Source organism: Epinephelus lanceolatus, chromosome 20, assembly GCF_041903045.1.
Source record: "Epinephelus lanceolatus isolate andai-2023 chromosome 20, ASM4190304v1, whole genome shotgun sequence".
NCBI lineage: Eukaryota > Metazoa > Chordata > Actinopteri > Perciformes > Serranidae > Epinephelus > Epinephelus lanceolatus.
The window spans coordinates 16,302,644-16,330,505 of NC_135753.1; the positions used below are offsets into that span (position 1 = coordinate 16,302,644).

The following is a 27,862-nucleotide window of genomic DNA, read 5'->3' on the forward strand; positions in this document are numbered from 1 at the left end:
TGAACTGTCCCTTTAAGATCACTGCAGCAGCAGCAGTACTATTTGTGTCATAGTATGCATACACTAAAACTGACCCAGAGGTTGACCCAGCTAAATTACTGATGAACTTTGCAAAAAGTATTTTATAACCTTTAAATGTGGAAACAAGAGGCTTTAATCTCAATGACGTTTACTGTGTACATGTATTGTTGCTGGTTCTTAAACATCCTACAGAAAGCTGAATCTCTTCATAGTAAAAGCTACAATCTAGAATTGCTAAACCAGATATAAACCAGAATTCATGCCTTATTTTGTTTGCATGGAGCAATGGCAGAAACATCAAACACTGAAAGATCAGCTCTACAGTTTGTAGCTTTAGGAATAATTTAAACTCATTTTCCTTTTAAAAAATATCAAAAAAGCATCCTGGCTTTTATTTCAAGATATTTTTTGACGCATAATATCACCTTGTAAAACATTTAGAAGTTAGGTCACTTTAAGAGGTTCAGTTTGACACAATGATATGTAAATTTTTGCAGCAAAGCACCAAAAAAAAGTGATGACATTGTTAACCTACAGAGGGAAGCTGTGGTCTGAGTAAAGTTCCTATTACATGCACAAGAAAAGTGCCTCCACTTTGATGTGTTGTAGTCATACACATGGATGGATAACTGAATGGGCCCACTAGGCACAGGCCCAGGGGCCACAAGTATCAGGGGCCCCGCAGCCTTCATTTGCAAAGTGTCACTCAAATTATGAACCAGGAAGAGACTCAAAATTAGCACACAGAGAAACAAAAAGACCACAGAGATGCAAATGAACTGCAAAGAGATATAAAATGACCAAATAAACACACCAAACAACCTTAAAGAGACACAAAACCACAAAAAGGTGCACAACAATGAAAGAAAGATGCAAAACAAAAACAAAAAAGAGGCAAAACCACCACCAGTCTGTGTGTCTTGCTCCTGTTCAGGAGAGGTGGTGTGGCCTTTTCCATATCTGTGCCCAGGGGCCTGTTGTCTCGTCATCCGCCATGGTTATAAAGATGGAAAAAAAGACACTTCAGATATCATGGCATTTACAAACTTTGGCAAGCGCTTCTTTATTTACATCCAGGCTGTCTCGCAATGTCACAGCTGTTTTCCCTTTTTTCTTTTTTTCAGTTGAATGTAATCACCAAACGAGTTTGCTCTTTACAGATATACAGTGTTATTATGTATACTATCATCTCCCTGTTGGTGACGCTCTGACAACAGTGTAAACAGAGAGAAAGAGCACTTCCCACTCTTCACAAACACATGCAGGGAGTGAGACAAACATGTCCACAGTATGTCAGGGTGTAGCAACAGGAGACGCAGTAGTCTTGTTAACGTTTCCGTCAGATATTCTGATGCTGTGGGTCTCAGAGCTGTCGTCACCCAGGAGTTGCAGCTTCTCGTTTCCTCCACAAGAGGGTGCAAGTGAATTAGTGACTGTATGACAACAATGTGAATGCCCTGGCCATACAAAGACAAATCACTCCTGGTCAGACGCAGGACTAAGATACTACCATTGACTACTGTTTCTCCTCTAATGAGTGCAGTTAATATAACTTAGTCCTAGTAACAAAAACACAGTTCAGAAAAAATCACACCTACAGTTAGTTGCTGGTAGGGCATATCATTTTTGGCAAAAAAGTTTCCAGAAGGCATTTCAACAAAAGTCTTTTGCTCGTCACATAGATTGCTATGCCATCTTTTTATATTTACACACACTATCTCATCAGATGTAGTAATTAATGTCCATGGAGCATGCATAGGTCATCTTGAAATCATCCAATCACTTTTTGTGTATGCTGGGATAATAAAGGTCTCACCCGTGATGACGAGTCCCGACAACAGAACTACAGCACAGTGCAAAGAAACCCAGAAAAAGGTTCCAGCTCAGACTGCTGACACAAAAAAATCCTCCATCTGACATTACAACATATACATACAAGTCAAGTGTCATTAAAAAAAAGTGTAAAAGGAGATCGGTGCAGATTATATCGTGTGGTAACAGCTACTGAGATTCAAAGCGAGGGAGGTCTTTCTTTGTTGCAGCTTCCAGCTCCCACGATAGTAACGGGATGGACCTAAAATAAACCACCCCGACCCAAGATAGTACACAGAGGAACACTAACATTCCTGCCCTACTAATTCAAAACTCATGGAGCTCCCATAATGCACCATGTAACTCACACCCCCCTCCCCAAAACAAACACACACAAATAGTCTGTCGTATACTGTACAGTTGGCCCTCTTCAGGGAAAACATATTTACATTCACATCTCTAGAAAAGAAAAACTTTTTTTTTTCTTCTTCATGTAACATAAAAAGTGTAGAAATGGACAAAAACCTCCAGACCTGGGCTCAAGTGCTCGCTGCAATAACAGTTTCAGGCTTTGTTTATAGAGACCTGAGGCCTAATTGGCTACAAAAGGCAAACATCCAGGACTAAGCCCCTTTCAAATTGCTCAGATTTGTCACAACCACCTTACAAGGATATGTTTTTGCAATTTCTGTTAAACCCAGGTGAGGATTTTTTTTGCCCACTTCTATTTCAGTGATCGTGTTTCTCTTCTTCTTGTTGCAACCTTTGGTAACACCTTCAGCACACTGACTGGCAGAATACTACACAAGAAAGAGGCAGTGAGTGAGAAAACAAATCAGTCGACAAGTCCCAACATGTAGAGGCATATTTGTCATTTTGCTATGATTAAAGGGACAGTTCTGATTTTCTGAAGTGGGGTTCTATGAGGCACTCATCCATTGTCAGTGTATTACATACAGTAGATGGCAGTCAGCACGCCCCCAGTTTGGAGAAGCAGGCAGACGTACTGCCACAGAAGCTCAGTGATGTACTGCTGTGGATGGTTTTTTAAGCTAAATGTACTTTAGCCACTTTAAAAAGGCCTATCTAAAAAATGTCAGCATTAGTCGAAGTGGACGCCATATTGTCAGGCAGCCCTTTCCTTTGGCTCTGCATTTTTTCAACCATTTAACTTGTGTATTTCTACGCATAAGCATGGCCACTGTATTGTCCATCAGGTTTAAAGAGATAACAAATACAAGAAAATTTTAAAAATCTGTAATTGAGAGCTACGATGAACGCTGTTCACTGTGGAGACAAAGGGATACCTTTTTCAAAGAGTGTAGAGAAGAACAACTTCTATGGCTAGGGACTGAACGGGCCGGAAAAGAGAGTAAAAGGGGAAACTTCTGTGGAAACTGGAGGTAAAGAAAGAGCACACGCTAACTATCAAAACGCTAAATGCATGTTTTTGGACCCAGAGAGCTGCTGCTGCCATGAGTGGGACTTGGTTCCAACACGACGTCAGGTTCTTTCTGAACCACCAGATGCCAGCGCTTCACACTTGACTTCTTGTTTGGTAAGTCATTTCAATTATTTGTAGCTATTTAGCATAATTTTAACTAGCAATTTGGTTTGCAATTAGCCAAAACTATTTTTATTTCTCTGTTTGAAGCGTGCACCATCTTAAACATCTTTAGCAAAGTGTCATTACAGTTGGATCGAGAACAGCCTTTTCTCACCCCCCAAAACCTAACCTGAGGCATAATACAGTGCACGGCGCAGTTGGACTTTTGCATAGGAATATATATTATCTGGTTGAGAAATGTAGTGCCAAAGGAAAGGGCTGTCTAACGGCAAGGTAATGCGGTATAGAATATTATGAATATACTGTCCACTTGGACTGATATTGATTTCTTTATGTTGCCTTTTTTTTATTCACAGCAGTACATTGCTGAGTTTCTGTGGTGGCAGTATGCCTGTCTGCTTCTCCAAACTGGGGGCATACTGACCACCATCTACTGTAGGTAATACACCAACTATGGATAAGTACCTCATACAGCTCCTCTTCAAAAAATCCAAACTGTCCCTTTAAGGGAAGAAATTATGTTGATGATCAATACTTTGCTTCTCCTTCATTAAAACACTATTCTCTTGGTGATAATACTTAAGTTACCTAATACTGTTGTCAGAATTACTGTATAAAGAATTCTGTTTACTGGCGAATGCGACTAAAATGAGACACACTGGAGGTTTTCCAATTGATTCACTCCAACCTGAAAATGAATAAAATCCACACCTCAGGTTTATAGATAGAACTGATTCCCTGCAACCCAATGTGTCACATTGTAATCTCCACTTTGCTGGTGTAATTAATCAGTCTTAAAAAAACAAAACAAAAGAACACTCTCCTAATCAGAACAAACAAAAAAAAACCACACAGTCACACTCACAATCAAACAGAAAGAGTTAGAACACATAAAATACAAAGACTTATCCAGAGCGCCGTAAGGATTGACTGTGACACCGGGTTACATCATGTCGGACGCAGCAGCAAACTCTTTCAAGATGAGAATCCGAAAACACAGCGGTGTGTGAGCAGCCGGTTCAGAGTCTGTCTTGACATGATTGCGACATATTTACAGAAGCAGAGAGGAGCGATGATGGGGGAGGTTTTTGTTTATTAGACAGTGAGTCTGAGGATGCTTGCGGTCTGAGGGGCTCGACCTCTGAGGGTGCAGCCGAATACATGCGGTTAATGATGATGTCCTCACAGTCCTGCACAATACGGGAACAAATATGCAGTGGACGCGTCTGTGCATCGAGATCTGGGCTTCCACACGTCCACATCGCTGCTGTCGTGTGAAAACCTCCTCCTCTAGATTCCCTTTTCATTTCAAATCTTTGGAAAGAAATTGCATTTTCTTTCATCACGAAAGCAAAGGATGGTTTTTTGTTTGTTTGTTTGTTTTAGTTACTTACATTTCTAGAGGTGTAAGCTTTCACCAGACTACAGCGATGGCCTCACACACATCCAAACATACACACACACAGCTCTGATATCAGATGCAGGGATTCAGGAGGGCCTTGGTTTAGGTGTTGCGGACAGCTAAGGCCTGTTCCAGCTCCTGTCTCCTCTGCTGGATCTGTCGAGGAAAGAGGAGAAAAGAAATACGTCATAAGAGCTCCTGGAGACAGAGCCAGAGAGTGGTTGTTGTGAAGTGAGCGTAAAAGACATTTCCTCACCTTGCAGTAGAAATAGCGGCTGACGGCCTCCTGGGACCAGGGCTCGTGGTAAAACGCCGCCCTCCTCTCCTCCTCAGGGTTCCCCACCACGTCTGTCATTAACTACAGCCAGTGAAAGGGAAGTCATTAATGATAGGACTAAATAATAACCAGCATAAATATTATATGTGGCAAGATGAATGGCAAGTATTCAGGTCTTTTACTGAGAGGTCAACTTCAGTATTTTCAAACCTGGACTCTATTTTCTACTGTTTATGTCTAAGTGACTAATGGGAGCAACTGTTTTTGAAACTGGTCCAGTTCAGACGGGGGCTGCAGCTGGCAGCCACAACACAGACTACAATGTCACCATTCAGGGAATTTGTGCAATGCCAATGTGCTTAAAGTGTTAGTTTTTGCCACTGACAGGCTCAGATTTTTATAAAATGTGTCTGACAACATTAAAGTTATAGTTGGTAATCCTGTTCAGAAACACTTCTTGTTATATTGGGTGAAATGGTCCTTCCATCCTGAGAGTAGTCAATACATAATGTGTTCAGAAAAAGGAATGAAAAAAATCCGACCTCTGTGGCAGCTGCAGGCCTGTAAAAACTCTGACCAATCCCTGCCATTCGGTGCGAATGGAAAGAACCAATCAGATGCCTTCATGTCTCGTCCTGCCCGAGCCCCCCCTCTGTCCCTCCCTCCCTCCCTCCTCTCTGCGTGCACTCATCACATGTCACCGTTGTCGGAAATATTCAGCACACTCCTCAGCAGAAATACAGAGTTAGCAGGAGTTTGCTGAACAATGGCAGAGAAAATGCAGCCAAAACTACCACTTCCAGCGTTATTTTTAACGGCTCGCCCTGCTAAACAGGCTGAGAAAGGAAAGTCAGAGGCAGAAAAGGCTGTGACGAAAAAGGCTTAGGATAAAGCGAGAGGACAAACCAGACATCAACATCCATGCAGCTTTTGAACAGTGGAGACAACTGAGGGAGCTGAAGGGCCTGAAAAGTGATGCAGATGTTGCTGTCTTTCTGTTGGACAGGTCATTATTTGTTTGCTTCGGGGGGATTTGTTATTTTACTCGGCTCTCCTTTGCCCTGCTGACTGCAGGATGCGCGTTCAAGCTTGTGTGGGGCCATGGCTTTGGACGGAGCACTGACGGGAGGGGGAGGAGGGGGTGGAGCTTAGAGGAGGTGCCGCTTTCAAATCTTGCTAGCTCTCCAACATTACCAACTATCTTTAAGTAGAGGATCCCTACAGAGACAGACCTTTTGTGAAGATTAAGATTCTTTCTCTTTAACCAGAAACAGCCCCAAAATTGCTATTGTCAAACTCACCATGCTCCATTTAAATAAAACAGTAATTTTAGCGTGTATAGAGGCAGCATATTTTCACATCTAACTGGGGGAATTATGGGTTTATTTCAACCAAACCAGAACTGGTGATTGCTAGATATGTGAAAAGATGAACCAAGACAACTTTTGTATAGTTTGTTTCCGTTGACTTTGAATAAAGTGTGTTTTACAATGATAAAATTACTGTTTATTTAAATGGAGTCTGGTGGGTTTGGCTATGGCGATTTTGTGGCTGTTTCTGGTCAAACAAAAACAATCTTACTCTTAAACAGTAGGGATCCTTTCCATGGTGTTGTCAGACATTAAGTGGCAAAACAAACATTTTTAATGGAAATAAAATGATATTGACATTGAACTGATATTGGACCAATTTCAAAAGTTGTTGTCTCCATTACTCCCTTAGACACAAAACATGGGAAAAGGGTCCAGGTTGTAAAGTACCAAAATTACCTTATTAATAAAGTAAAACTAAGGTAAAACTCCTACATTAAAAATCTTATGGAAGTACAGAAGTATCTAAGTATCAAAGGAAAAGTACTTTGGCGGCAGAATGACTTGTCAGTGTGACATTATATTATTATGTATGCAGTGTTGGGAAGATTACTGTGGAAATGTAATAGGTTACAGATAAGTAATGACCCTGTTAAAAACATAATTAACATAACCATTTAAATTACTTCATCAAAGTGCTGTAACATATTACATTATGTTCTTATTACCTTTTAAACAAATGTTTTAAGCTGGGCAATGAAGCTGAAATATGTCAGGAAATAGTCTATGCCAAAAAGAAACACCAGGAAATAGTCCATGCCAAAAAAAGGCATCCCTGCATTTTGAAAAGATTCAAAGCAACAGAGTAAATGTTGTACATCTTTTCACCAAAAAGAATATGTTTGAATGTAACCCCTTTGTAATCAACATTTTGATTAGTAAATGTAATTTAATTTTTACTTAAACTGTATCTGATTCTAATAACATTGATTTAGTAATTTAATAAAATGTAACTAGTTACTCCCCAACACTGTATATGCAGCATTTTTTTGTAGCTGGTGAAAATAAAGCTAATTTAACTGTTTAAACTGTTGGTTAGTTTAGTCTACAAATAATTTATCATTAATATGTAATACATCACATAAACTGAAAATATATTTAGTGGGACCTTGATATTCAGAGTAACAACAGCTGCTAGAACCCTCTGCATTTTAATATCCACCAGAAACAAACAGTATGCCCAAATAAAGGCAGCCGGTTGTTTCAATGGAGCTTTAAATTGACTCGAGTGTGCGTGCATATAAATATCAAACCTTAAGGTCTCGGCTCTGGGATTTGAGCCAGTCCTGGATGTAGCCCTTGGGATCTCTGGAGAAACTGAGCATGAAGTCCCTCTGGATCTTCAGCTGGTTGATGGACTCGATGGTCTCATGGATCTGAGAAAGGAGCAGTCACATACTGTGCATCAAATCAATTCCTTTTGTTCATTTGACTGTAAGTTTAAAGACTGCAGCGACCACAGCTGAATAATCTATGTATACTGATACAAAAATATCCACAATGAAAAAATGAAATAAAAATGATTCAGTGTCAAGTCTCAGAATTAAAATCATTTACATACACAACATTTATAAATCAGAAACACACAGTTCTAAAGGAAATGACGGGTTTATAGATGTTACCATCAGGAGAAGCAACAACAACTAAATATGCACTTCAGTATAGGCAGTTCTACAATATGCAGCTGTGCTGAAAGTATGGCAGTAAGTGTTGCCACCATGGCGGGATATGTAACTTCAACACAACTCCTAGAAAAATAGATATTCAATACCATTTTTGACACTACTGGAAAAATCTGACATTGAGGGCATGAAATAAACTATTTCTTAAAAGATAACCATAAAAAGGCCGTAACATGACAAAAATGACTTTTCTTGGCTAGTAGTAGAGAACAGTAGAATGACTGTAGTAAACTTTAATGATAATAGACAGCAACAAAGCACAGCTGATAACGGTATATTGATGCTGTGGAAAATAAATCATTTTGATTATTCAGAATCAATACATTTCGATAAAATTTTTGACAACAATAATGGCGATATTCTCAAAAGTATAGGTGAATGAATTTTAAAAAAAATAGACGGAAAAAGAGACATATCTCTGCCATCATGAAAAAAAGAGAAGAATAATTTTGTATTCATACATTTAACAGTGGTTTGAAGAAGTACTCGGATATTTTACTCAAGTAAAAGTAGCAATAAAACTGTGTACAAATACTCTGTTACAGGTAACAAAATTTTACTCAAGTAAAAATGCAAAAGTATTGGCATCAAAATACCTTTACGTACCAAAAGTAAAAGTACTCATTACGTAGAGTGGCCATTTCATATTACATTAACGGACTGTAATTGGTATCGTGTTAATGTGTACATCACATTTATATTGTAGCTCATAAAGGTGGAGGCAAACTTTTATTTCTTCATATACTGCTGGGTTTCTTAACCTGTAATAATGTTTTTTTTTGGTCGTTTCACATTTTTTTTAATGATAGTACAGCCAAAGACAGACAGGAAGGCAGGAGAGATACAGGAGATGGCATGCAGTATGGAGCCCAACCTGTTCCACAAAAGACTCACCATAATATATAATCATTTATTAGTGGATTTATATGTTTCATTATTATCTGAATTTGCAAAGTAAGTCGTAACTATGGAATCAAATAAATGTAGTGGAGTAAAAAGGACAAAAAAACTTTTAAGTTAAGTATAAGTACCTCAAAACTGGACTCAACAACAGTATTTAAGTAGATATACCTCCACCACTGAGCGGCGATACTTGCTGGTGTGTGTGTTTTGTACCACCGGGGACAGTATTATTGAATTTTGAACAAATGCCAGCTTACAAGTTCAAATGTGTCTGTTAAGCATAAATCTTTCCAACATTAACAGCATCCACATTTAAAACTGAAGGGTGTGAAATCCACTGCAAGCAAACTACTCTAATAAAACAAAAGCTCCTGTTAAAAATATATGCAGTAAAATTGGCTGTTCCCATGAGGCAGCTTGTTTGGGACCTCGGTGAGATTTACAGCATCAAAGGTGAATCAGTCCACAGTGTGTAGTATTTTGTGATCTCACCTTGTTGTCGAGCGAGGCAATCTCCTGCTGGTTGGCGGTGGAGAGGAGGAAGCTGCTCATCTGACCCTTCAGGGGGTCTTCCACCTCCACGTCGATGTCGTAGCAGGCCGTTTTCTTCTGGTCGTTCGGATCCACGCTGACAGAAAGCGAACGTTAATTTATGCAAAGGAAAATCATTACAGAGCCGAGAGAGAGATCTTTCAATAAATCCTTAAAAGCATGCCACAGTGCCCGAAGATTACTGAATCCATGTTCCCTACTTAGATGTCTCTTTTCTTTTTTTGTTTTCATTTGTACAGTGAATAATAACAGTCCTGAGTGTGTTTATGTGACAAACCTACAAAAGCATTAATTAGGTTTTGACTGTGCAGTCAGCTGCTACCACGTATGGTTTATGAAGTCCAATGGCCAACACTTGTGGTGCAGGAGTGGTTTATTAATCTTATTATATTTTATTTCTTATTTGAAATGATCCTATTTTTATATTGAGCAATAAAGTTAATTGAAAGTAAAAGAAAAACAATACATCCAAATTAATAAGAAAAGCCCTTAAGACACATTTTCTAACTCATGAGGCTACACTAAGAAAACAAAGAAAAGTTTTATAGCTGTTTTAATAAAATATCTTTTTAAATGTCACTTTTTTCTACAAAAGCAGGAACAAAATCAACATACATACATACATATCAAAGTGCTGTACCTAAGTATAATATTGAGTTGCTTGTACTTTACTTCAGTATTTCCATTTTATGGTACTTTATACCTCTACTTTACATTTTGGAGGCAAACACTGTACATTTTATTCCACTACATTTATCTGACAGCTGTAGTTACTTTGCAGATTTAAATTATTAAACCTTGGGTATGCAGTTTAATGTTGGTGTTATTCAGCAAAAATCCCATAATAACCTTCGAGCATATTCTAATTAAAGTGGTGTGAGAGAACACTAGACCTCTGCACCTCTGCTTGGCTCTGTTTTCAGGCTTTAGACAATCTAGTCCAGATGGAAGATTTTGGCCAGTCACAGGTCATTTCAGAGAGCAGCTGTCAGCCATGTCAATTACTGCTTATGAACTGTGGTCAAACTGTCAAACTAGGCAGCGCTGATCAAATATGAATCAAGATTCTGTTCCTGCATTGCCTATTTCTCACCTCAGATGTTTTCAGAAACATATTTTGGTGGACTGCTGGAAAATGAGAAATTTTGTGACCTGACTGCCATGTTTAAAAAAGTCAAGCCAAAACGAAGCACTGCCCACCAGCCGGAGCAAATGTTCTCATTTTACAGCTAAACAGTACACTAAAAAGAAATTCTGAAAACATCTGAGGTGAGAAATAGGCAATGCAGTAACAGAATATTGATTCATATTTGATCAGCGCTGCCTAGTTTGACAGTTTGATCACAGATAACAAGCGGTGATTGACATGACTGACTGACTGGCTGTTCATGATGCCATGAGGAGCACAAAAAGGAGAAGGAGGAGCATGACTTTTTTTATATGCCTTGTGTACCACTGTCAGGACTAAAAAAGTTACCTGCAGTTTTAATACAAAACATAAAATCAACTAATATATTAGACATTATTATAGGCTGAGCTACCTGGCAGCATATTAAAGTAATTAACATGAGCCTCACCTCTACCAGCTGCATTATGTATGCATAAATGCACCAATAATTATAATCCAGTAACATATATTTATTCTGAAATGGGCCATTCTGCATAATGAGCATTTTTTCTTTTGGTACTTTAAATATACTTAGATGCTTTTGATGTACTTTTACTTAAATATGTTTGCAACTGAATATTTTTACACTGTGGTACTGCTACTTTTACTTAAGTAAAAGATCTGAATACTTCTTCCACCACTGCTAAAACTCTTTCTAATACATACTTCTTTATACTTTTGTCACCTTGATCTTAGTCAGGATTTTTCCTGGTTACTTGCCTGAATAATAAAAATGCTCACACCTTAAAGTTATACAAAATGCTGCGGGAAGACTGTTAGCTGGATCAAACAAAAGCCGTCACATAATCCCCATTTTAGCCTCCCTGCACTGGCTTTCGCCTACTTTGAAAACACTACATGGTCTAGCACAAGCATATATTTATGAAATTTTAGGGTTAGGCCCCAATCTACCTGCACGCAATCTCAGATTGTACGACAAAAAAACCTACTAACAGTCCCCTGATTTAGATTTACAACAACAACCTCTCTGATTTCTTTTAAATCACTAATAAAAACTCATTTTTATAAACTTGCTTTTGTGTATTATCTTTGTTTGACACGTTTTCTTGTTAGGAGGGTGCAGACGTACTATTTTGTATAATCTGTGACTCACTGTGACACCCTTTTCTGAGAGGTACTACATAAATAAATCAAGTTAAATAAGGTCTATATGCAGTGAAACAGGAATCTACCTGATGACATGGTTGATGACGATGGGGTCGGGGGGTAAGAGGAGGTTGGTGAGACGCTGAGGGATCTCAGAGAACTTCAGCCGAGGACAATCAAAGATCTGTGGAGGTAAAAATATTACGTGTGTTTAGAGTAAATTAATGTGCCAACACACATATCACATGGGGTGTATTGATAACTGTGGCAAGGTCAATTGATTTTACAAAAAACTGAGGCATGTGGGTACAGAGTTTATATAGTAGTCAGTGCTGCAAGATAGATATATTTCATGTTACTCACGTTGTCCCAGTATTATCAGATTCTCAGCAACACTGATATTAATATTAATGCAACAGCAGTGAGATTTACAGCACATAGAGTCCCATACCTGTTGGAAGTACTTGTCACAGTTGATGTACTCCTTGTCATGGGAGTCCTGCAGCTTGTTGGTCTTGACGTACTGCCAGAGGGCCTGGATGATGCAGGAGCGAGTCTGAGTGTGAATGCCAAGCAGGCGAGCCAGGCGAGGGTCCAGCTTAAACTGGGGAGGCTGCAGAGACGATATAATCGCATTACGACACTTTTGCACAAACGCCCACCTCGGAGCCTTTACATCATCTCATCTGACATCCTTATCATATTTCCTCCAGTGTGGAGACGGGTGTCAGGTTCAAAATGGTCTTTAATGCACTCTGTAATGTTTCTGTAGACTGGTGGTTATCAGCAACGTGAGGCCTGCAGGTTGTCACTACAACGGCCGATTTCATGGCACAGATTAGTCACAGAGTAGTAACAGAGAGAGAGAGAGAGAGAGAGAGAGAGTGTCTATTTGTGGTCAGAGGAGTGAGACTGTGGCACTCTCACCTGGTAGTCCAGCATCAGCAGCAGAGTGCAGCGCACGCTTACGTCTCCCGGCCTTTTCACCTGAAAGCCGTCCGTCTCCTGAGTGGTGGGCGTGCGGTGCCACTGAAAGAGCAGAGCACCACGTGTTGACTACACACCCCATGCTGAGGCTGTTTGTTCTGACTGAATGATCAATTTCACACCATTCTCTTTGTTTCACACATTAGTAATAAGAATCGCTGATTAATTCCTGCTTAGAAGCCCTCGAAACCTTTTTTATTCTCAACCAGCGTCTTAATAACCACCTACCTATAAATGATGAATTATGTTGAAGGTTTAAAGGAACAGTGTGTAGGATTTAGTGGCATCTAGCAGCGATGACTGCAGATTGCAACCAGTTGAAATTTCTCCTGGTTAGTATAAATATTTAACAATGTTCTACTGTATATCAGCCGCCATCCATTCGAGCAGATCCAAAAAGAGCCAAGGGCAACCTCTGCCTTTATTTTCTTTAATTCTTATGCTGTCTGCTTTAACCCTCCAACATCGTAGCTCTAGCTACATTGCACATGAGTCATGTGCCATAGCTCCCATGGGGTCAGAGACCATGTCCCAGGCTTCATCTAACAGCCTTAGGGGCTCGGTGGAAGATCTGCTAACTCACAAACCAGCAAACCGTGGGAGCACAGTCATACTCACAAAAAACATGGCTCTCCTCTCTTTGGCCCAATTAGTCAAACAAAACACGAAGGTAAGCAACTAACCACCATAGCAGGCAGAAGTAGCAGAGCGCAGTCCTCACAAGATGGCGCCCCTGTCTCACACGGTGTGACATACCTTCATGTTCCCTACACCTACTTTAAATCTTATTGTTGCTTAATACTGAATGTTATAGAGAGATAGAAAGATTTCAAAACCAGTTTCCAGGGGTTTTAATGAATCTGCAGGCTGTCTGAGGCTGGAGATTTGGCACAATAAACAAAAAGAAAACAAAGAAGCCACCTGAGTGCACCTGTATCTGGCAGCCTTGATCTTGACCTAGAGTCTGTGGTTTGATGAGAGGTTAAATTTCTGCAAATCAGCCATGCACAGTGTGCCGAGCAACCAAGATAGCAAAAGGTTAACCATGTGGCTGTGCAGCTGAATGTTATCACACTCAACAGGATCACACTGTCAGCGCACACATGAAGTGAAATAACAGATAAACTAAATATCAACCCGCTCAAATACAACATAAGACTCTGTGATTCAGTCTTTGCATTCATCGGAACCTCTTCTGTATCTAACCGCAGATGAAATGCCTTTTACATCTCCATATTATCTTAACTACTCAGGAACTGAAAAGAAAAGCACTTTAAGCACCATCTTCAGTACAGTGGATTGCAGTAACTTGGCATGCTATACAGAGTAATGTTTTCCTCCAACCAATGGCTGACTCAGAACAGATTAAGTGCTGATTGTACCTCAAGGTAGAGAAAAATTTCTTTTGATGGAAAATCATTCAAAGCGATGCACCTGAGTGCCTTGCCAAAATACCCTCTTAAAAGGAGGAACCTTGAGAAGTCATAATTTTCACTTTGGAACTCCTAAAGTGGGTTTTCTAAAGTCAATACATTTTGTGAAGATACAAAGTGAAGGGCAGCTAATGATTGTTTTTAATATGTAAGCACTTGTTTTCTCCAGCGCTCACACCTGCATGTTAAAACAACCTTGCAATTTTGAAAAAAAAAACAAAAAAAAACAAAGAAACCCACAACCTCTCTTTTCTGTTGTCATAGAAAATCAAGTTATTAAAAAAAGAAGAGGGCAGTCCACTCTCTGTCTGTTTTACTTTGTATTTATCCAACGGGGATGTCAAAAAGAAGCAGGTTAGTTGGGGTGATTGTAGCTCAAGCTTAACCAGGCATCACAAAAAAAAAAAAAAAAATGTTTTCAATGTACGTCTCTCCTCTGCATGATGAAGAGGTCGTCACTGACCCTGACTGCACGGCTGAACAGTCCAATTCACGGATTTGAGCCACATACAAAAACTCTTTACTAGCTATTGATGGATGTGATCTCGGATGAAAGCACTGACCTACGAAGGGACAAAACAAGTTGTGCAGACTGTGAATGTTGAAGAGATAAAACTTCAATTGAAGCTACAGTGTGGAAAAAAATAAGCCATTTCTTGCAGAGATTATGAAAAAATGTCTGCTTCAAAGAGCAGCTTTGGTATTTTTCAACCTGGACGTTATTTTCCCGAATTTCAGTGTCAAATTGAAATGGAGACAACAACATTGCAACAGGCTGCAATGTAACTACTTTACGCATTTGTACTTCTCCTGAAAGTGCTTTATTAATCTAAGTGTCTAACAACATTATGGAAAGGATCCCAACAAAGGCAGACCTTTTTATTAAAGAGTAAAATCATTTTTGTTTGACCAGAAACAGCCACAAAATTATGATCCCCAAACCCACCAGACTCCATTTAAATAAACTGTAATTTTAGCGTGTATAGAGCCAGCATATTATCATGTCTAACTGGGTGAATTAAGGGTTTATTTCAACCAAACCAGAGTTGGTGATTGTTGGAACAGTGGTAAACAAGCCAAGACATCTTGTGTGTCTGAGTTTTATTTTGTTTCTATCAACTCTGAATGAAGTGTGTTTTATGATGATAAAATGACTGTTTATTTGAATGGAATCTGGTGGGTTTGGCGATAGCGATTTCGGGGCTGTTTCTGGTTAAACAAAAAGGTCTATTTTAGTAGGGATTCTTTCCATAATGTTATCAGACACTACTAACAATAATCTGAGCCTGTCAGTCACAAAAACAAGCACTTTTAGTGAACTTAAAATGATGGTTGCACAATTGCCCATTCACGTTACATGGCAGCCTGTTTCACTGCTTCCAGCTGCAGCTCTCCCACTTAGTTCTGGAACAGTTTTGGAAATTGTTGTGTTCATCAGTCACACAGACACAAACATATCGGAAAATAGGGTCCAGGTTGAAAAATGTTGGAGTTACCCTTTAAGAGAAGGTCTAATCAGGCAACATAAGTAAAAACACCTGTGCAGGTAGACTACAGGTGTGTGATGGAACTGAGCCATTGTTTATAAAATTAGCTTCACCGGTGATATCATTATCAGCGCCTTAAATATGAAGCTAGCTTGACTTAGCATAAAGACTGGAAATGGGGAAACAGCTGGCCTGGCCTGTCCAAAAATAACAAAAAACACCTCTAAAGCGAATTAATTATTAACATGTTTTCATTTATTTAATCTGTACAAAAGCCAAAGAAAAAAATAATTTGCAGTTTTACAGGGCAGCCTTACGATGACAAACTAACAGTCTCCTGGCTGTAGCTTCATATTCAGTGGACAGACATGACAGTGGTATCGATTTTCTCCTTGTCTCTTTGCAACAAAAACAGTAAGCGAATTAGTATATTTTTAGAGGCACCTTTTCAGACTGCAAGGCTTTGTTTTCACAAATCAAGAAACACATTTTAAGTTGTTCATTCCTAACCCTTTTTTTTCCCATTTTTTATTTTCTTTCTTCACACATTGCCCTCTGTTGCTTATTTAAGCCCTTTTATGTTTTGTCAATCAGTAACGTCTGTAAATTTATTGTTGCCTTTCTTTATTTGTTCATATAACATATGAATGCACTAATTGGTGAATAAAGGGATAAAAAAGAGGTGAATGTTAGTGTTTCACCCTCATATTCATAGCTTAATTACCAACTTTCTGTCCAAATACTGACAGACTGCGCTGTATTATCTACCTAGCATTTTGTTAGGTTAAATGGTTGATGAGAGAGTAAGTGTGCAGTATTTAAATGAGCCTCTGTCTGTGTGTACAGACTGCAGCAGCCATGTTTGAGACTGACCTCAACCAGGTGGTTGTCAGGACCGTAGAGGTCTTTGTCCAGCTCGATCACCAGGCTCTTAAAAAATGAAGAGAACTTCTTCTTCTGCTTCCCTGGCTGTGAAAACAGACAGAGAGAGGTGGTCAATTAATGTCTAAAATCAAACACATATGAACACTAAAATATGCTAGTCGCCACGTCTTTGCTTATAGCAACGTTACTCATCAAAAAACCCACAAGAGGCCGAGTGAGATCAGAAGGAAAGTGAGACACTAGACATTCTCAGGGTCCACTTCCTGCGAGCTCAACCAGAAATATTTGTGGTTTGTGAAACCTAAATGCTTCCTACCGCTGTGAGACGACAGCCTTGCCCCAGACTGCTAAGAACATCAGAGCTGTCTGAAGGGAAGCTTACGGTCCAAAACAAATCTAAGATCCTTCTGCTTTTCATGCTGCATCAGTCTCCCACTAAACACTCCTCATGACATCAATCATTCATTTTATATTCAGAGCCAGACGATACTTTTCTGAAGTTGTTTGAGCACATCATTACCGAGTGGGACTGCTGGCCAAAAACAACCCAGAGCGGCACACTTTCATACTAAATGGGAAGATTATAATCTCAGTTATTTTTTAGAGGACAAGCAGCCATTTGATGACATAATATACCCTGCAACAAATCTGTATCACAGAAACTGTAGTTTAAGGTTATTTAAATTTCAAATTTGCTGTGTAATTAATGAAACAGGTATAAATCCAACAAACGGAACATGTACTGTATATTTTAGATGAGCACAACTCACGTCATCCAGCAACTTCCCCTCTACTCGCAGCTCCCACGATGCTATGCTGCCATCTGAGTCATCTGCATCGGGTCTGGCAGGGTTGAAGGTGTTTGATATGTAAAGCCTCAGTTTACGCTTCTGCTGCTGACACAAGGGCACATTAAAATACCACAAATTAAACGCACATTCCACAAAAATCCTAAATTGAAATGTCGTGCTGCGGTTGCCCCATCTGAACTGATTAGCTAAATATAACAGCACATTTACAACATTAATACTGGATATATATGAATGTATTTCCTGTATTTTTTCATATTTTCTATTGTTTTGTTTTTTTAGTCTGTCTTTTGACTTTTGCACTGTTTATTGTTGCGCACCAAATCAACGAGACAAATTCCTCACATGAGGGAGTCTTCAGTCTTAAAAACATTTTTTTTGTGTTTTGTAAAGAGACAAAACTAAAGAAAATAAATCAAATAAAACCCTCTATACAAAGACACATTAGTTACTAACAATAAAACCTTTCAGTAGTTGTTGAGGTGCCAAAATGACTTCTAATAACATTTTTTACCTTTCACAATTAACGTTTTAGGCCGACACCTCAAGGACAGCAGGGGCACAATGGCTCCTGATTTTCCTTTTTGTCCTTACCTTCATTGGTCTCTTTAATGCTTCCTGGATGTCCACACGTTTGCGCATGATGGTCTGGTCCAGTTTGCGCTCAAATGCCAGCAGATCCATGTAGGCCTGAGACTCAGGTACCAGCTCACGGATCTGCTCAGAGGGGAGACAATCTGACATTAAAATCTTTAGATCACACATTTGATTAAGAAGTTAGATTTTCTTCACTTATACTATCTGACTATCACTTAAAGGCTTAAGCAGTTTAGCTGTCTGTCCTGCCTTAGTGTTGCAGGGGGTCCAACGTCTTATTTCAGGGACATCTAGCCCCTTAACATTTGGGTTCTTTCTAAGGAGTTGTATAATATATAGAATAACAGGAAAGGAATAGTTCAACCTTTGGTGAAAAATGATAAGTCGCTTTCTTGCATAGTCAGATGAGAAGATTGATACCACTCTAATATCTGTGCTGTAAATATGAAGCTACAGACAGATGCCGCTTAACTAAGCAGAGTGTGGAAACAAAGAGAAACAGCTGGCCTTGCTCTGTTCGAAATTAAAATCAATCTACCATTGCCTCAAAAGATCACAAATTAACATGCTCTATCTTGTTTTCTATATATTCTCTAAAATGTCAAAGTGTTCATTTCCTGTCAGACAGTATCACATATATATTCTGTATTAACTTATCTCACTTCTTCATTGACACTGAGTGAAATAATCAAACCAAAGACTCCACATTTCTACGGCTGTCTTTACCATCAAATAGAATGTGGTTGATGAGCATCATTTTATTAGCCTGGGAACCAGACCAATCTGTGAGCTCATTTTTTTTCTTTGCTCTGGTGATGACAGATCATCATTTTCTACCCATTTCCCCCAAATTCAGCCTGACATATTTACTATTTTTAAAAAATTTATGATCTCCGCTAGAATTTGAAATGACGCTCAGAGAGTTTTTATAAAGTCTGGCCATACAGCATGAGTCTGTGCTGCCTGACCCAACTGCAGGTCAGTGGGGTTCATACAGTAGGTCAAACTCAAAGCTCCCTGGTGGCCTAAGGGTTTAATAGAATGCTTCACCCCCCAAAATGCTCATTCGTATCTAAATTACTCGCCTGTTTTGCGTTAAACTCCAGTTGACTAAGAATCTGAGAAAAACTGAGAAAATTCTTGATGAACTGAAGTCATAGGAGTCGGCATTTAACAACAGCAAAACTATATCAAAACATCTGTTTAAACTCTCACACAAAACCTGCAGTATAATCCAAGTCTCATTTATCCAGTCTGATGCTCAGTACTTCCCAAAATAAAAACAGCTCTTGACAACAGGGAACTGAATGGAAAGTGAAATTTATCTCTGCTTTCTTCAAAGCCAGACTTCATTGACAAAAACAGTAACTTTACATCTCTGAACACAGGAGCTGTTGGTCTACCGCTGCCTCAATTGGTTCATTTATTTATGTTATTGTGTAACTTTGGTGAAAGTGAACAACCCTTTAAAACACCAAATAACACAAAACAAACTAGCTGATTGAGGCAGCAGTATACCAACAGCGCCTGTGTTCAGTGACGTAAAATTAGCGTTTTTGTCAGTGGAGTCTGGCTTTAGATAAGTTTCACTTTCCACTCAGTTCCCCATGAAAATGGCTGTTTGGGAAGCACTGAGCATACGACTGGATAAATGAGACTTGGATAATGCTGCACAGGTTGTGTGAGAGTTTGTAAACTGGGGTGAGTAATTGATATATAAACGGTCCTTTGGTGGTTCGATTATTCCATTGAGGTGCTGACCATAAACTGTAATGTCCTAAGTTTAACTACAGCCAGGGACTTATGTTGCATGCCATTCTCCATCCCTCTGTCCAGTACTAGCTATCTAATGCCCCAAAATACTTAAACATACCTGTGACACAATATGTTCTGAGTTTGAGGAGACTAAAGACTTTATACAGTGTCAATAAAAAGCTTCATCAGACTCAAATCTTTACAGTACATGGAGTAGAATTAACTGTGTGCAACATTTGCTTTATATGAGACTCATTTTTCTCCAAAACTGCTGCCCAGTCTGCCATCCTCACCATCCTGAGGACGCTGGGGGATAAAAATGAGATGCAGAGTGTGCAGCCAACCAGCCAGGACTCACACATTACCATACCGATGAAAGTCCTCAGAGCATCAAGGGCTGCTGCTTACTTACCAAACTGTGCACACACACACACTCCTACAGTTCACTCCTTCTCCTCCCTCCCTCTTCTTCCCTCTTTCATGTTTCTTTCTAAATGGCTGCCTTCATTGTTCCCTCTCATTCCTTCTCTATCTCCATCTCGCTGCCTTTCACCGGGGCCGAGGTGCCGAGCAGACAGAGGAGTGTGGCAGACATTCCCTGTCCCTGACTCATTATTGTGGAGTGGCGCCCCAGCCATGCCTACTGCTATCTCTCTGTCTGGGTTATGTTAGGGGGGATAAGACCTGAGCCAAGATGCTCACAGCCTCCAGACCTCCATAGTTTCAGTGTGGATGCCTTCTGTGCGCTGGCCAGGACGTGGTGAAGTGATGGCGTGGCACAGGGCCGAAAACTGAAACCACGGGATGAAAATCGCAACCTCAGTCGGCACAGACTCACCTGTGGCAACGTGGCGATTCTGCTTCGTTCTACTTGTGGTTGTGTCTCTGCCATATCCCGCTGACTACTCCAATTTAAATCAATGAGCCACCATCCAAACAACAGAATGAAAACCTAAAAAAAAAAAAAAACCTAAAACCTCCTGATCGCTCCCCTTCATCCTCTCTCTCCTCATTTGGAAATAACACATAATCATCTGGCCCTCTGCGCCTTCCAAGAACCCCTGACATCAAAAACCGAGCAGGGTTTTTCTGTTCTGCACACAAAAGATAATAACACACACACACAAACACACACATGGAAAACACAGCAACAAAGGTAAAAAATATGCAGCCTCACCCTTTGCGGAAGAATCTTGTCTGCCATTTTCCTTCTCTTAGCACTAGAGAGAGGGAGAGAAAGACAGAGAGAAAGAGGAAAAAGAGAGCATGTTACTATGGTGACTGATAGCGTAGCACCCAGGCCATCTGCTAAAATGCTGGGCCATATCCAGCACCCCAGCATCCCAGCTGTGTGTGTGTGTGTGTGTGTGTGTGTCTGCGTCTGTGTGTGTGCGCATATGTGTGTGCTCATGTGTTTCTGTGTGGTGTCTGAAATGCAGCAGTCCACCTGGAGAACGAGAGCCTCTAACAGCCAAAAAAGTGTCACATCACACACTTCTTGCCTGACATATAGGCCTAGTCAATGTACACACACACACACACACACACACACACACACACACACTTTGCAGAATCACTGGGGCCGCTGCAGCAGGACTCGGATGGTGACAGGATGTGTGTTCAAGAGCTTTTAGAAATGATTTCCACAGAGGATAATGTTATGTGTGTGTGTGCAGATATTTTCATTCATGGACTCCTGGTATTTCCTGCTGAGTGAGGACAACATTTGTTTACCAAAACAATGTTTTTTTTTTAATCTTATACTTACCAGGGAGGAGCTGAGAACAATAAGACAATCTGTGCCAAGCTGGTGCCTTTGTCAGAACTTTCTTACTTGGTGACACTGATTAAAAAAAAAAACAACACTACGGCTTCCTCCGCTATTCAGAGTTTCCTTAAATATTCAATCTGTGATATCTGGATCATGCAAGTGTTCTGTTGTTTGTGCCACCGCCTATTAAACACCTGGATGGCACTACACTGCAAAAAAAGGCAATAAAAAAAAGTCTGTACAAACTTTTTTTTATTTAGGATGATTTAACAATATTTTTGCATCACAGATAAATAGTCTTGCCAGGTGGAATGTCACATCCTGAAAGTGTGAAGAAGCAAAGGAATTTGTGCCTTGTTTCAAAGATTTCAGATTCTTCTGTTGTCCTGTTTTAGTTTATTAAGTCTTAAAACTGAGCTAATTAATAGACAGTCTACCCTGAAGCACATTTATTATGCAATTTTCAAGTTTCACTGTGTTAATGCTTTTTGATTCTTTTTGCAGAGAGAGGGTCAGATCCAACGTGATTTCAGAGAAATAAGTGAAATGACCAAGACCTCTTAACTCTGCATTACCTGGTGGCAGCATGTTTGGGTTTATGCACGAAAAATACTTTGCTAGGTTAAGAAAAAGATAATGTTGACTTTTAGTTTCAGACAGGATATGAACAGCGGTCACCTGGGTGAAAGTCCTGAGTTTCTTTAATCAGTCCACCACCTCAACCTGCCTCCCTAACCAGACTTTCTCACTCTTTGTATTACCTTTGGGGTCGTAACATTAATCTCCACTCTCTGCGTTGATTATGTTGAACCAGAGAATTTGTGTGTACGCCATGACAAAGGATTCTAAATGTCTTTCTACTGGCATTGTTTCTGGGGTGGTCGCACGTAATTTTAACACATAATCTACTGCCACCACCACCACATAATGTGGCGTTACAAGGCCGTGGTCATTTCATGTATTTCTGTGAGATCAGGTTGGTCGGATGAGAAGACTGATACAACTTTCATATCTGTCCACTATTTATAAGGCGACAGCCAGCAGGCGGTTAGCTTATCTTAGCTTAGAATGGAAACAGGGGGAAACAGGGGCTTTGTCTGAAGGTGGGAAGATCTCCCTACCATCAGCACTGAAGCTTACTGATTAATATGTAATACCTGTTTGATCTCTACAAAAACAACTAAAGCTCACTGACTAACACATATCTTCTTTCTTTAGACTGTACAAAAAATGATGCTCATAATTTTAATGATTCATTTTTTGTATTGATTAAACAAACAAGATATGTTGTACATGTCATGTTACTTAGTGAGCTTCAGAGTTGCTGTTTGGTGGATCTTGTTACCTTCAAACAGAACCAGGATAGCTGTTTTTCCCTGTTTCCAGTCTTTATGCTAAGCTAGGCTGACTGGCAGCTGGCAACATATTTTGCATACAGACACAACCGTGTATTGATCTTCTTCTCTGTCTTACAGCAACAAAGTAAATAAGCTCATTTCCCAAAAAACAGATAGGCAGGTAGACGTCTTTTACATCTCAAATCTTTTGCTCTCCTGATTATTTGTTAGACACTAGGAATGGGCAATATGGATAAAATTTTTGGTGTAGGTTAATTTAAAGGCAGCAAAAATGTATACGCTTTTGTTTTCTCTCCCATTTTTCACAGCTTTAAGTTGAAGATCTTAGTGTTTTTAAGTACAAAAAAGTCTTACTTGTCTCAAATTTTGGTCACAAATTCATTAAAATTTTGTGTTAGTGAGCACTTCTCCTTTTCCAAGATAATCTTCCCACCTAACAGGTGCTGAATATCAAAATGCTGACTGAACAGCATCATTACTACACAGCTGTGTCTTGAGATGGTTACAATAAAAGATGGCTGGCATAAACTACAGACAACAAACACAGGTGCAGTTTATTGATGGCAGTTTGAATGTACAGAGATACCGTGACGAGATCCTGAGACTTATTGTCAAGCCATTCACTGGCCGCCATGACCTCATGTTGCAGCATGATAATGCACAGCCCCATATTGCAAGGATCTGCACACGATCCCTGGAGGCTGAAAACATCCCAGTTCTTGCACGGCCTGCATACTCACCAGATCCAGAGCATGTTTGACAGAGCATGTTTGACATGCTCTGGATCAGCGTGTATGACAGTGTGTTCGAATTCCTGCCAATATCCAGCAACTTTATAGTGACCAGCCCATGGTACACCTGTGTAGTAATGATGCTGTTTAATCAGCATGTTGATATGCCACACCTATGAGGAGATACACTATCTTGGGAAAGGAGAAGTGCCTAGTAACACTGATTTTTACAACATTGTGACAAAAACTTCAAAGAAATAAGTCTTTTGCATGCATATAAAGTCTCAGATCTTCAGCTAAAACCTGCAAAAAATGGGAGCAAAAACAAAAGTATTGCATTTAAATCAATAACTATTGTGATTAAATCTATCTATCTAATCTATTATGGGAATAGACACCACAGTATAAACGACACAGAAAAATCTCTTCATATATCATCATATTACCCAATCTTATTTAATGGTAATTTTCTTGAAATAACATAATATTTTTTCTTGTTAGTAAAAATGGAGTTATTTGCAGTGTAGAGAAATTTTCTATCACAGAGCACTGTATTGGTCTGTGGAGCAATATGTTACATCAGCATGCCAAATACTGAAACAAGCCTGCTGCAAGGATAATTGAAAGATCCGGGGGTGCATTGCAAAGGAAAAGACAAACCTGCATCACAACAATCCACTATTTTAAACTGTTTTTAAAAGAGGGGTTGAGATTTGATTCTACTTTATTTTTTCTGTTCTAGCTGACTAAAAAAAAAAAACTGTTCCCATCATGCCATGCTCCAGTCCAAAGCATGCACCACTACATTTCAGGGGGTCAACCTCTAGGCCTGAACCTATGGTCGGCCAAAACATCTCATTCAGGGAGTGCTGGGCTCAGGTGAAAAAAAGGCTAAAAAGGCCAGAGTCATCAAACGTGAGAAAATGGACATGCAGCAGAATAAACTCCTACTTTGATCCGAGCGTGGGATCTGATTGGGGCTCTCTCATGTCCATCTGCCTCGCCGGCATCTCATTGGCTCCGGGGAATCCGACTGGCTTCCTAAGAATTGGTGAGGATTCGAAGGTCGTCCGATTAGAGTTGTGGCGAGACACACACTCAATAACGATGTCAGAGGGGCAACACCTGGTGGTTCTGGCTGTTTGTGTGTCTGTATGTGTTGGATGTGTGTTAAGTTCAAGGGTCTGTTAGTAGGTGCAAATTCTAAAACTCAGACAAGGGCAGGCACTGGGATGGGCGTGTAACTGCGTCCATGCACGCACAGAGTGCAGCAGAGGAGGAGCTGGGAGGCCTCCTGCTCATCTGAGGGACACACTCATTCAACAAAGTTTCTCTGTGAACCAAAACAAGCATGCTTCACACACACACAGATAGACAATACACTGACGATGGACACACTGTGAACTTGTGCATCACGGGGAGAGGAGCAAACAGGCGGTGTACAAGTTCAGATCTATTGCTCAGCTTGTGTCAGATGTATTGATGAAGTAATGTGCACATGAAAACATCACATGTATGCTACTGACAACTTTTTGTTCATAACCAAACTGCAAACCTTTAAGAGCATTTCCACTGTCCTGCACCTTACACCAGCTGGCCCAGCGCTAAGAAACCTGCTTTGTTATTGTATGGAGCTGGTGATGTTCCTAAGCAACTCTGGGTGTCTGGGGTAACCAAGCATCATGAGCGGGAGGGAACGCTTTTACGTTACTTCAAGGACAAAGACCAAAGTTAACATTAAAAACCAAGGTTCAGAGATTCATATGAAAGATCAGAGCTTTATAAATAATGCAGTGCTCGTGGGAAATAAAAGGTCAAATTGAAAGTTTAGAAAAAAATCCCTAACATATGCATAAAACTTCTGAATGGGAGGAGATGAATGAAGCCTGGTTCTCAAGAGCAAAGCAGCAGATTAATAAAGAGTAACTTCACAGTGACGAAAAATCACTCCAGTGGTTAAACTTCTCTTGTCTCACTGTTGGGTTTGGTTAGTCACAAACCTGTAACTTTTATCCAGAGGAGGTGACTGAAACAACAGTCTGCATCTTGGTGTTAAGGGGACAGCTCACCCCAAAATTCAAAAATATGTATTTTTCCTCTTACCTGTAGTGCTATTTATCTAGATTGTTTGGCGTGAGTTGCAGAATGTTGGAGATATCTACCATCTATGTCTACCTTCTCTCTCATATAAAGTAACTAGATAGCACTCTGCTTGTGGTTGAAAAGCTCACCATCAATGTCTGTTTCCAGAAATCATGACCAGGTTACTCAAGATAATCCACAGAGCTTGTGAGCAGTTTTAAGCAGGATCTATTTTCTTTCTACCAAGCTACACCCGCCAACCCTATCACAGTGCAGAAGGAAACGTGCATCTACTCATGAACGAGAGGCTCATGACAGCATGAGACGTAAACATTAATAGATAGATAGATAGATAGGGTAGGCAGGTAGAGAACTGAAGCTTTGCACTGGAGAAAGTTGTGAGAGTCCGCCCAGCCGCACACACTCAGTTATGGGGCTGACAGTTAGCATAACACAGGTTTTCATCAACAGGTTTAACAACAGAGTCAAGCCGTTTCTGTATCACTATCAGTTTGTTGGGACCATTTAATTGCATTGTGTTGTATGTTAGGAGCGTCTCTGGAGATGCCTGTAACAGGAAGTCTGCTGACCTGGTGGGGGCACAGGATCGGTCCGGGATCAGACCCCCAGAGCAAAAAAGATTGAATGTAGGTATTGTTTGACTGGAAATGTTTCAATACTACATGATACTGAGTTATTTCAGATGATACGTTAAAGTTATTTAGTACTGATATCCAGCCCTAAACATTAATGGTGTCCTTCTCGGCTGAGCTGTATTGTTAGCTAGCTCAGTGGGGCTGGGTAAGATGCACAGATGCACACTTCCTTCTGTGTGTTGATACGACTGGTGGGTGTAATGTGATAGAAAGAAAATACTTCCTACATGAAACTGTTTACAACAAGGTTTATTTTGAATTTTTCAAATGTATTTTCTGGCTTTTTTAGCACCACAAGGCCAGTGCCATCTAGTTTCATTATATTCAAGAGATGGCAGACATCTCCAACTCTCCGCAACTCACACCAAAACAATCTAGACTGATAGACAGCACTACAGGTGAGAGGGAAAATATGTATTTTGGGGTGAACTGTCTCTTTAGGTTACTCTTCAAGGAATTAAAAAGTCTGGCTTTCACTGACTAAGATGGATCATTCAGTGGCTGCCATGTTTGAGGGAACTCCCAGATTAATGCAATCATTTGACTCTTTAAAATGTGAAGTCGCAGAACAGTTTTCTGGAAAAGCCTCAAGTTTTCAATTAATGTTATACAACTAAAGAAGTGTTTTACCCTCAGCCTTTGTGATACTGCACAATGAAACACATGAACTACAATAATAAATATCTGCTTGCATTAAAACAATCCAAAATTTAGGTTGACGAAAATTGCGCTGAGAAAAGTCTGGTCACAAGAAGAATTTTTTCACATGGCATCAACTTTGCTTAATATATTTTTTAAGATTCACTGTTTGAAGTATTTCCTGCTACAAGACACTAACCACAGGGGTAAAAGCCACTACATTAAAATCTACACTTTTCCCTTATTGTGTTTGGGTGATACATTTTCTAACCCTTTCTCTTAGAAATTATATCTAGATATTAGTCACTTGCAATGGCAAATACGTTTTCTATTCACATAATTAGTTTAAGTTAATTAATGTGCTTTCCAAGTCTCTCAGCCATATGTGGGACCCAGGATGCGAACGTTGGTGTCAAAGTCCTGTGTCCTGTGAGTTATAAGGTACTTCCTAAAGTACACAAAGTGTTTCCGTATTTGGGGAAACAAATTAGTAGTATATAAACGTAACTCCTAGGACACAAGGTTGAGTATTCATAGCACTTTATGCAAAGCAAACCGGAATTAAATCCTATTTTTAGCAGCAGCTTTGCGTAGGACAGCGTTTGCTCTGCAGAGCGAGTGTCACTGGGACCATAAGGTCTCAATGACACTGCAAACACAGGTGGCCCGCCCTCAGCTGGCAGCAGCGTGGGGGTCTGAGCTGGATGGAGTGGAGCAGGGGAGCTGGAGCATCAACTTGTTTGCCAGAGGAGAGGACACGCACTCTCTTGCAAAGCAACAGAGAGACAGAGACACCTGGACAGGTCACCCT

At 40.0% G+C, this 27,862-nt stretch overlaps 1 protein-coding gene across 7 annotated transcripts in view; it reads right to left on the reverse strand.

Annotated features, from left to right (window-relative positions):
• Window positions 1-4,473: 4,473 nt before the first annotated feature.
• The window catches only part of smarcd3b (SWI/SNF related BAF chromatin remodeling complex subunit D3b), a 53,291-nt gene continuing 29,902 nt past the window's right edge, over window positions 4,474-27,862 (reverse strand). For 2 of the 7 annotated variants that reach the window (XM_033638746.2, XM_033638743.2), the window contains exons 3-14: window positions 24,626-24,715; window positions 20,992-21,034; window positions 18,057-18,179; window positions 17,424-17,549; window positions 16,642-16,737; window positions 12,789-12,890; window positions 12,313-12,474; window positions 11,948-12,045; window positions 9,527-9,662; window positions 7,703-7,825; window positions 5,059-5,160; window positions 4,474-4,958 (exon numbers count right to left, since the gene is read on the reverse strand). In XM_033638746.2, coding sequence (XP_033494637.1) covers window positions 4,905-4,958; window positions 5,059-5,160; window positions 7,703-7,825; window positions 9,527-9,662; window positions 11,948-12,045; window positions 12,313-12,474; window positions 12,789-12,890; window positions 16,642-16,737; window positions 17,424-17,549; window positions 18,057-18,179; window positions 20,992-21,034; window positions 24,626-24,715 — 1,255 coding nt within the window. In that variant the 3' untranslated portion in view covers window positions 4,474-4,904. The remainder of the gene's footprint in view (window positions 4,959-5,058; window positions 5,161-7,702; window positions 7,826-9,526; window positions 9,663-11,947; window positions 12,046-12,312; window positions 12,475-12,788; window positions 12,891-16,641; window positions 16,738-17,423; window positions 17,550-18,056; window positions 18,180-20,991; window positions 21,035-24,625; window positions 24,716-27,862) is intronic. The other 5 variants (XM_078162440.1, XM_033638748.2, XM_078162439.1 and 2 more) reach the window with 3 other exon arrangements.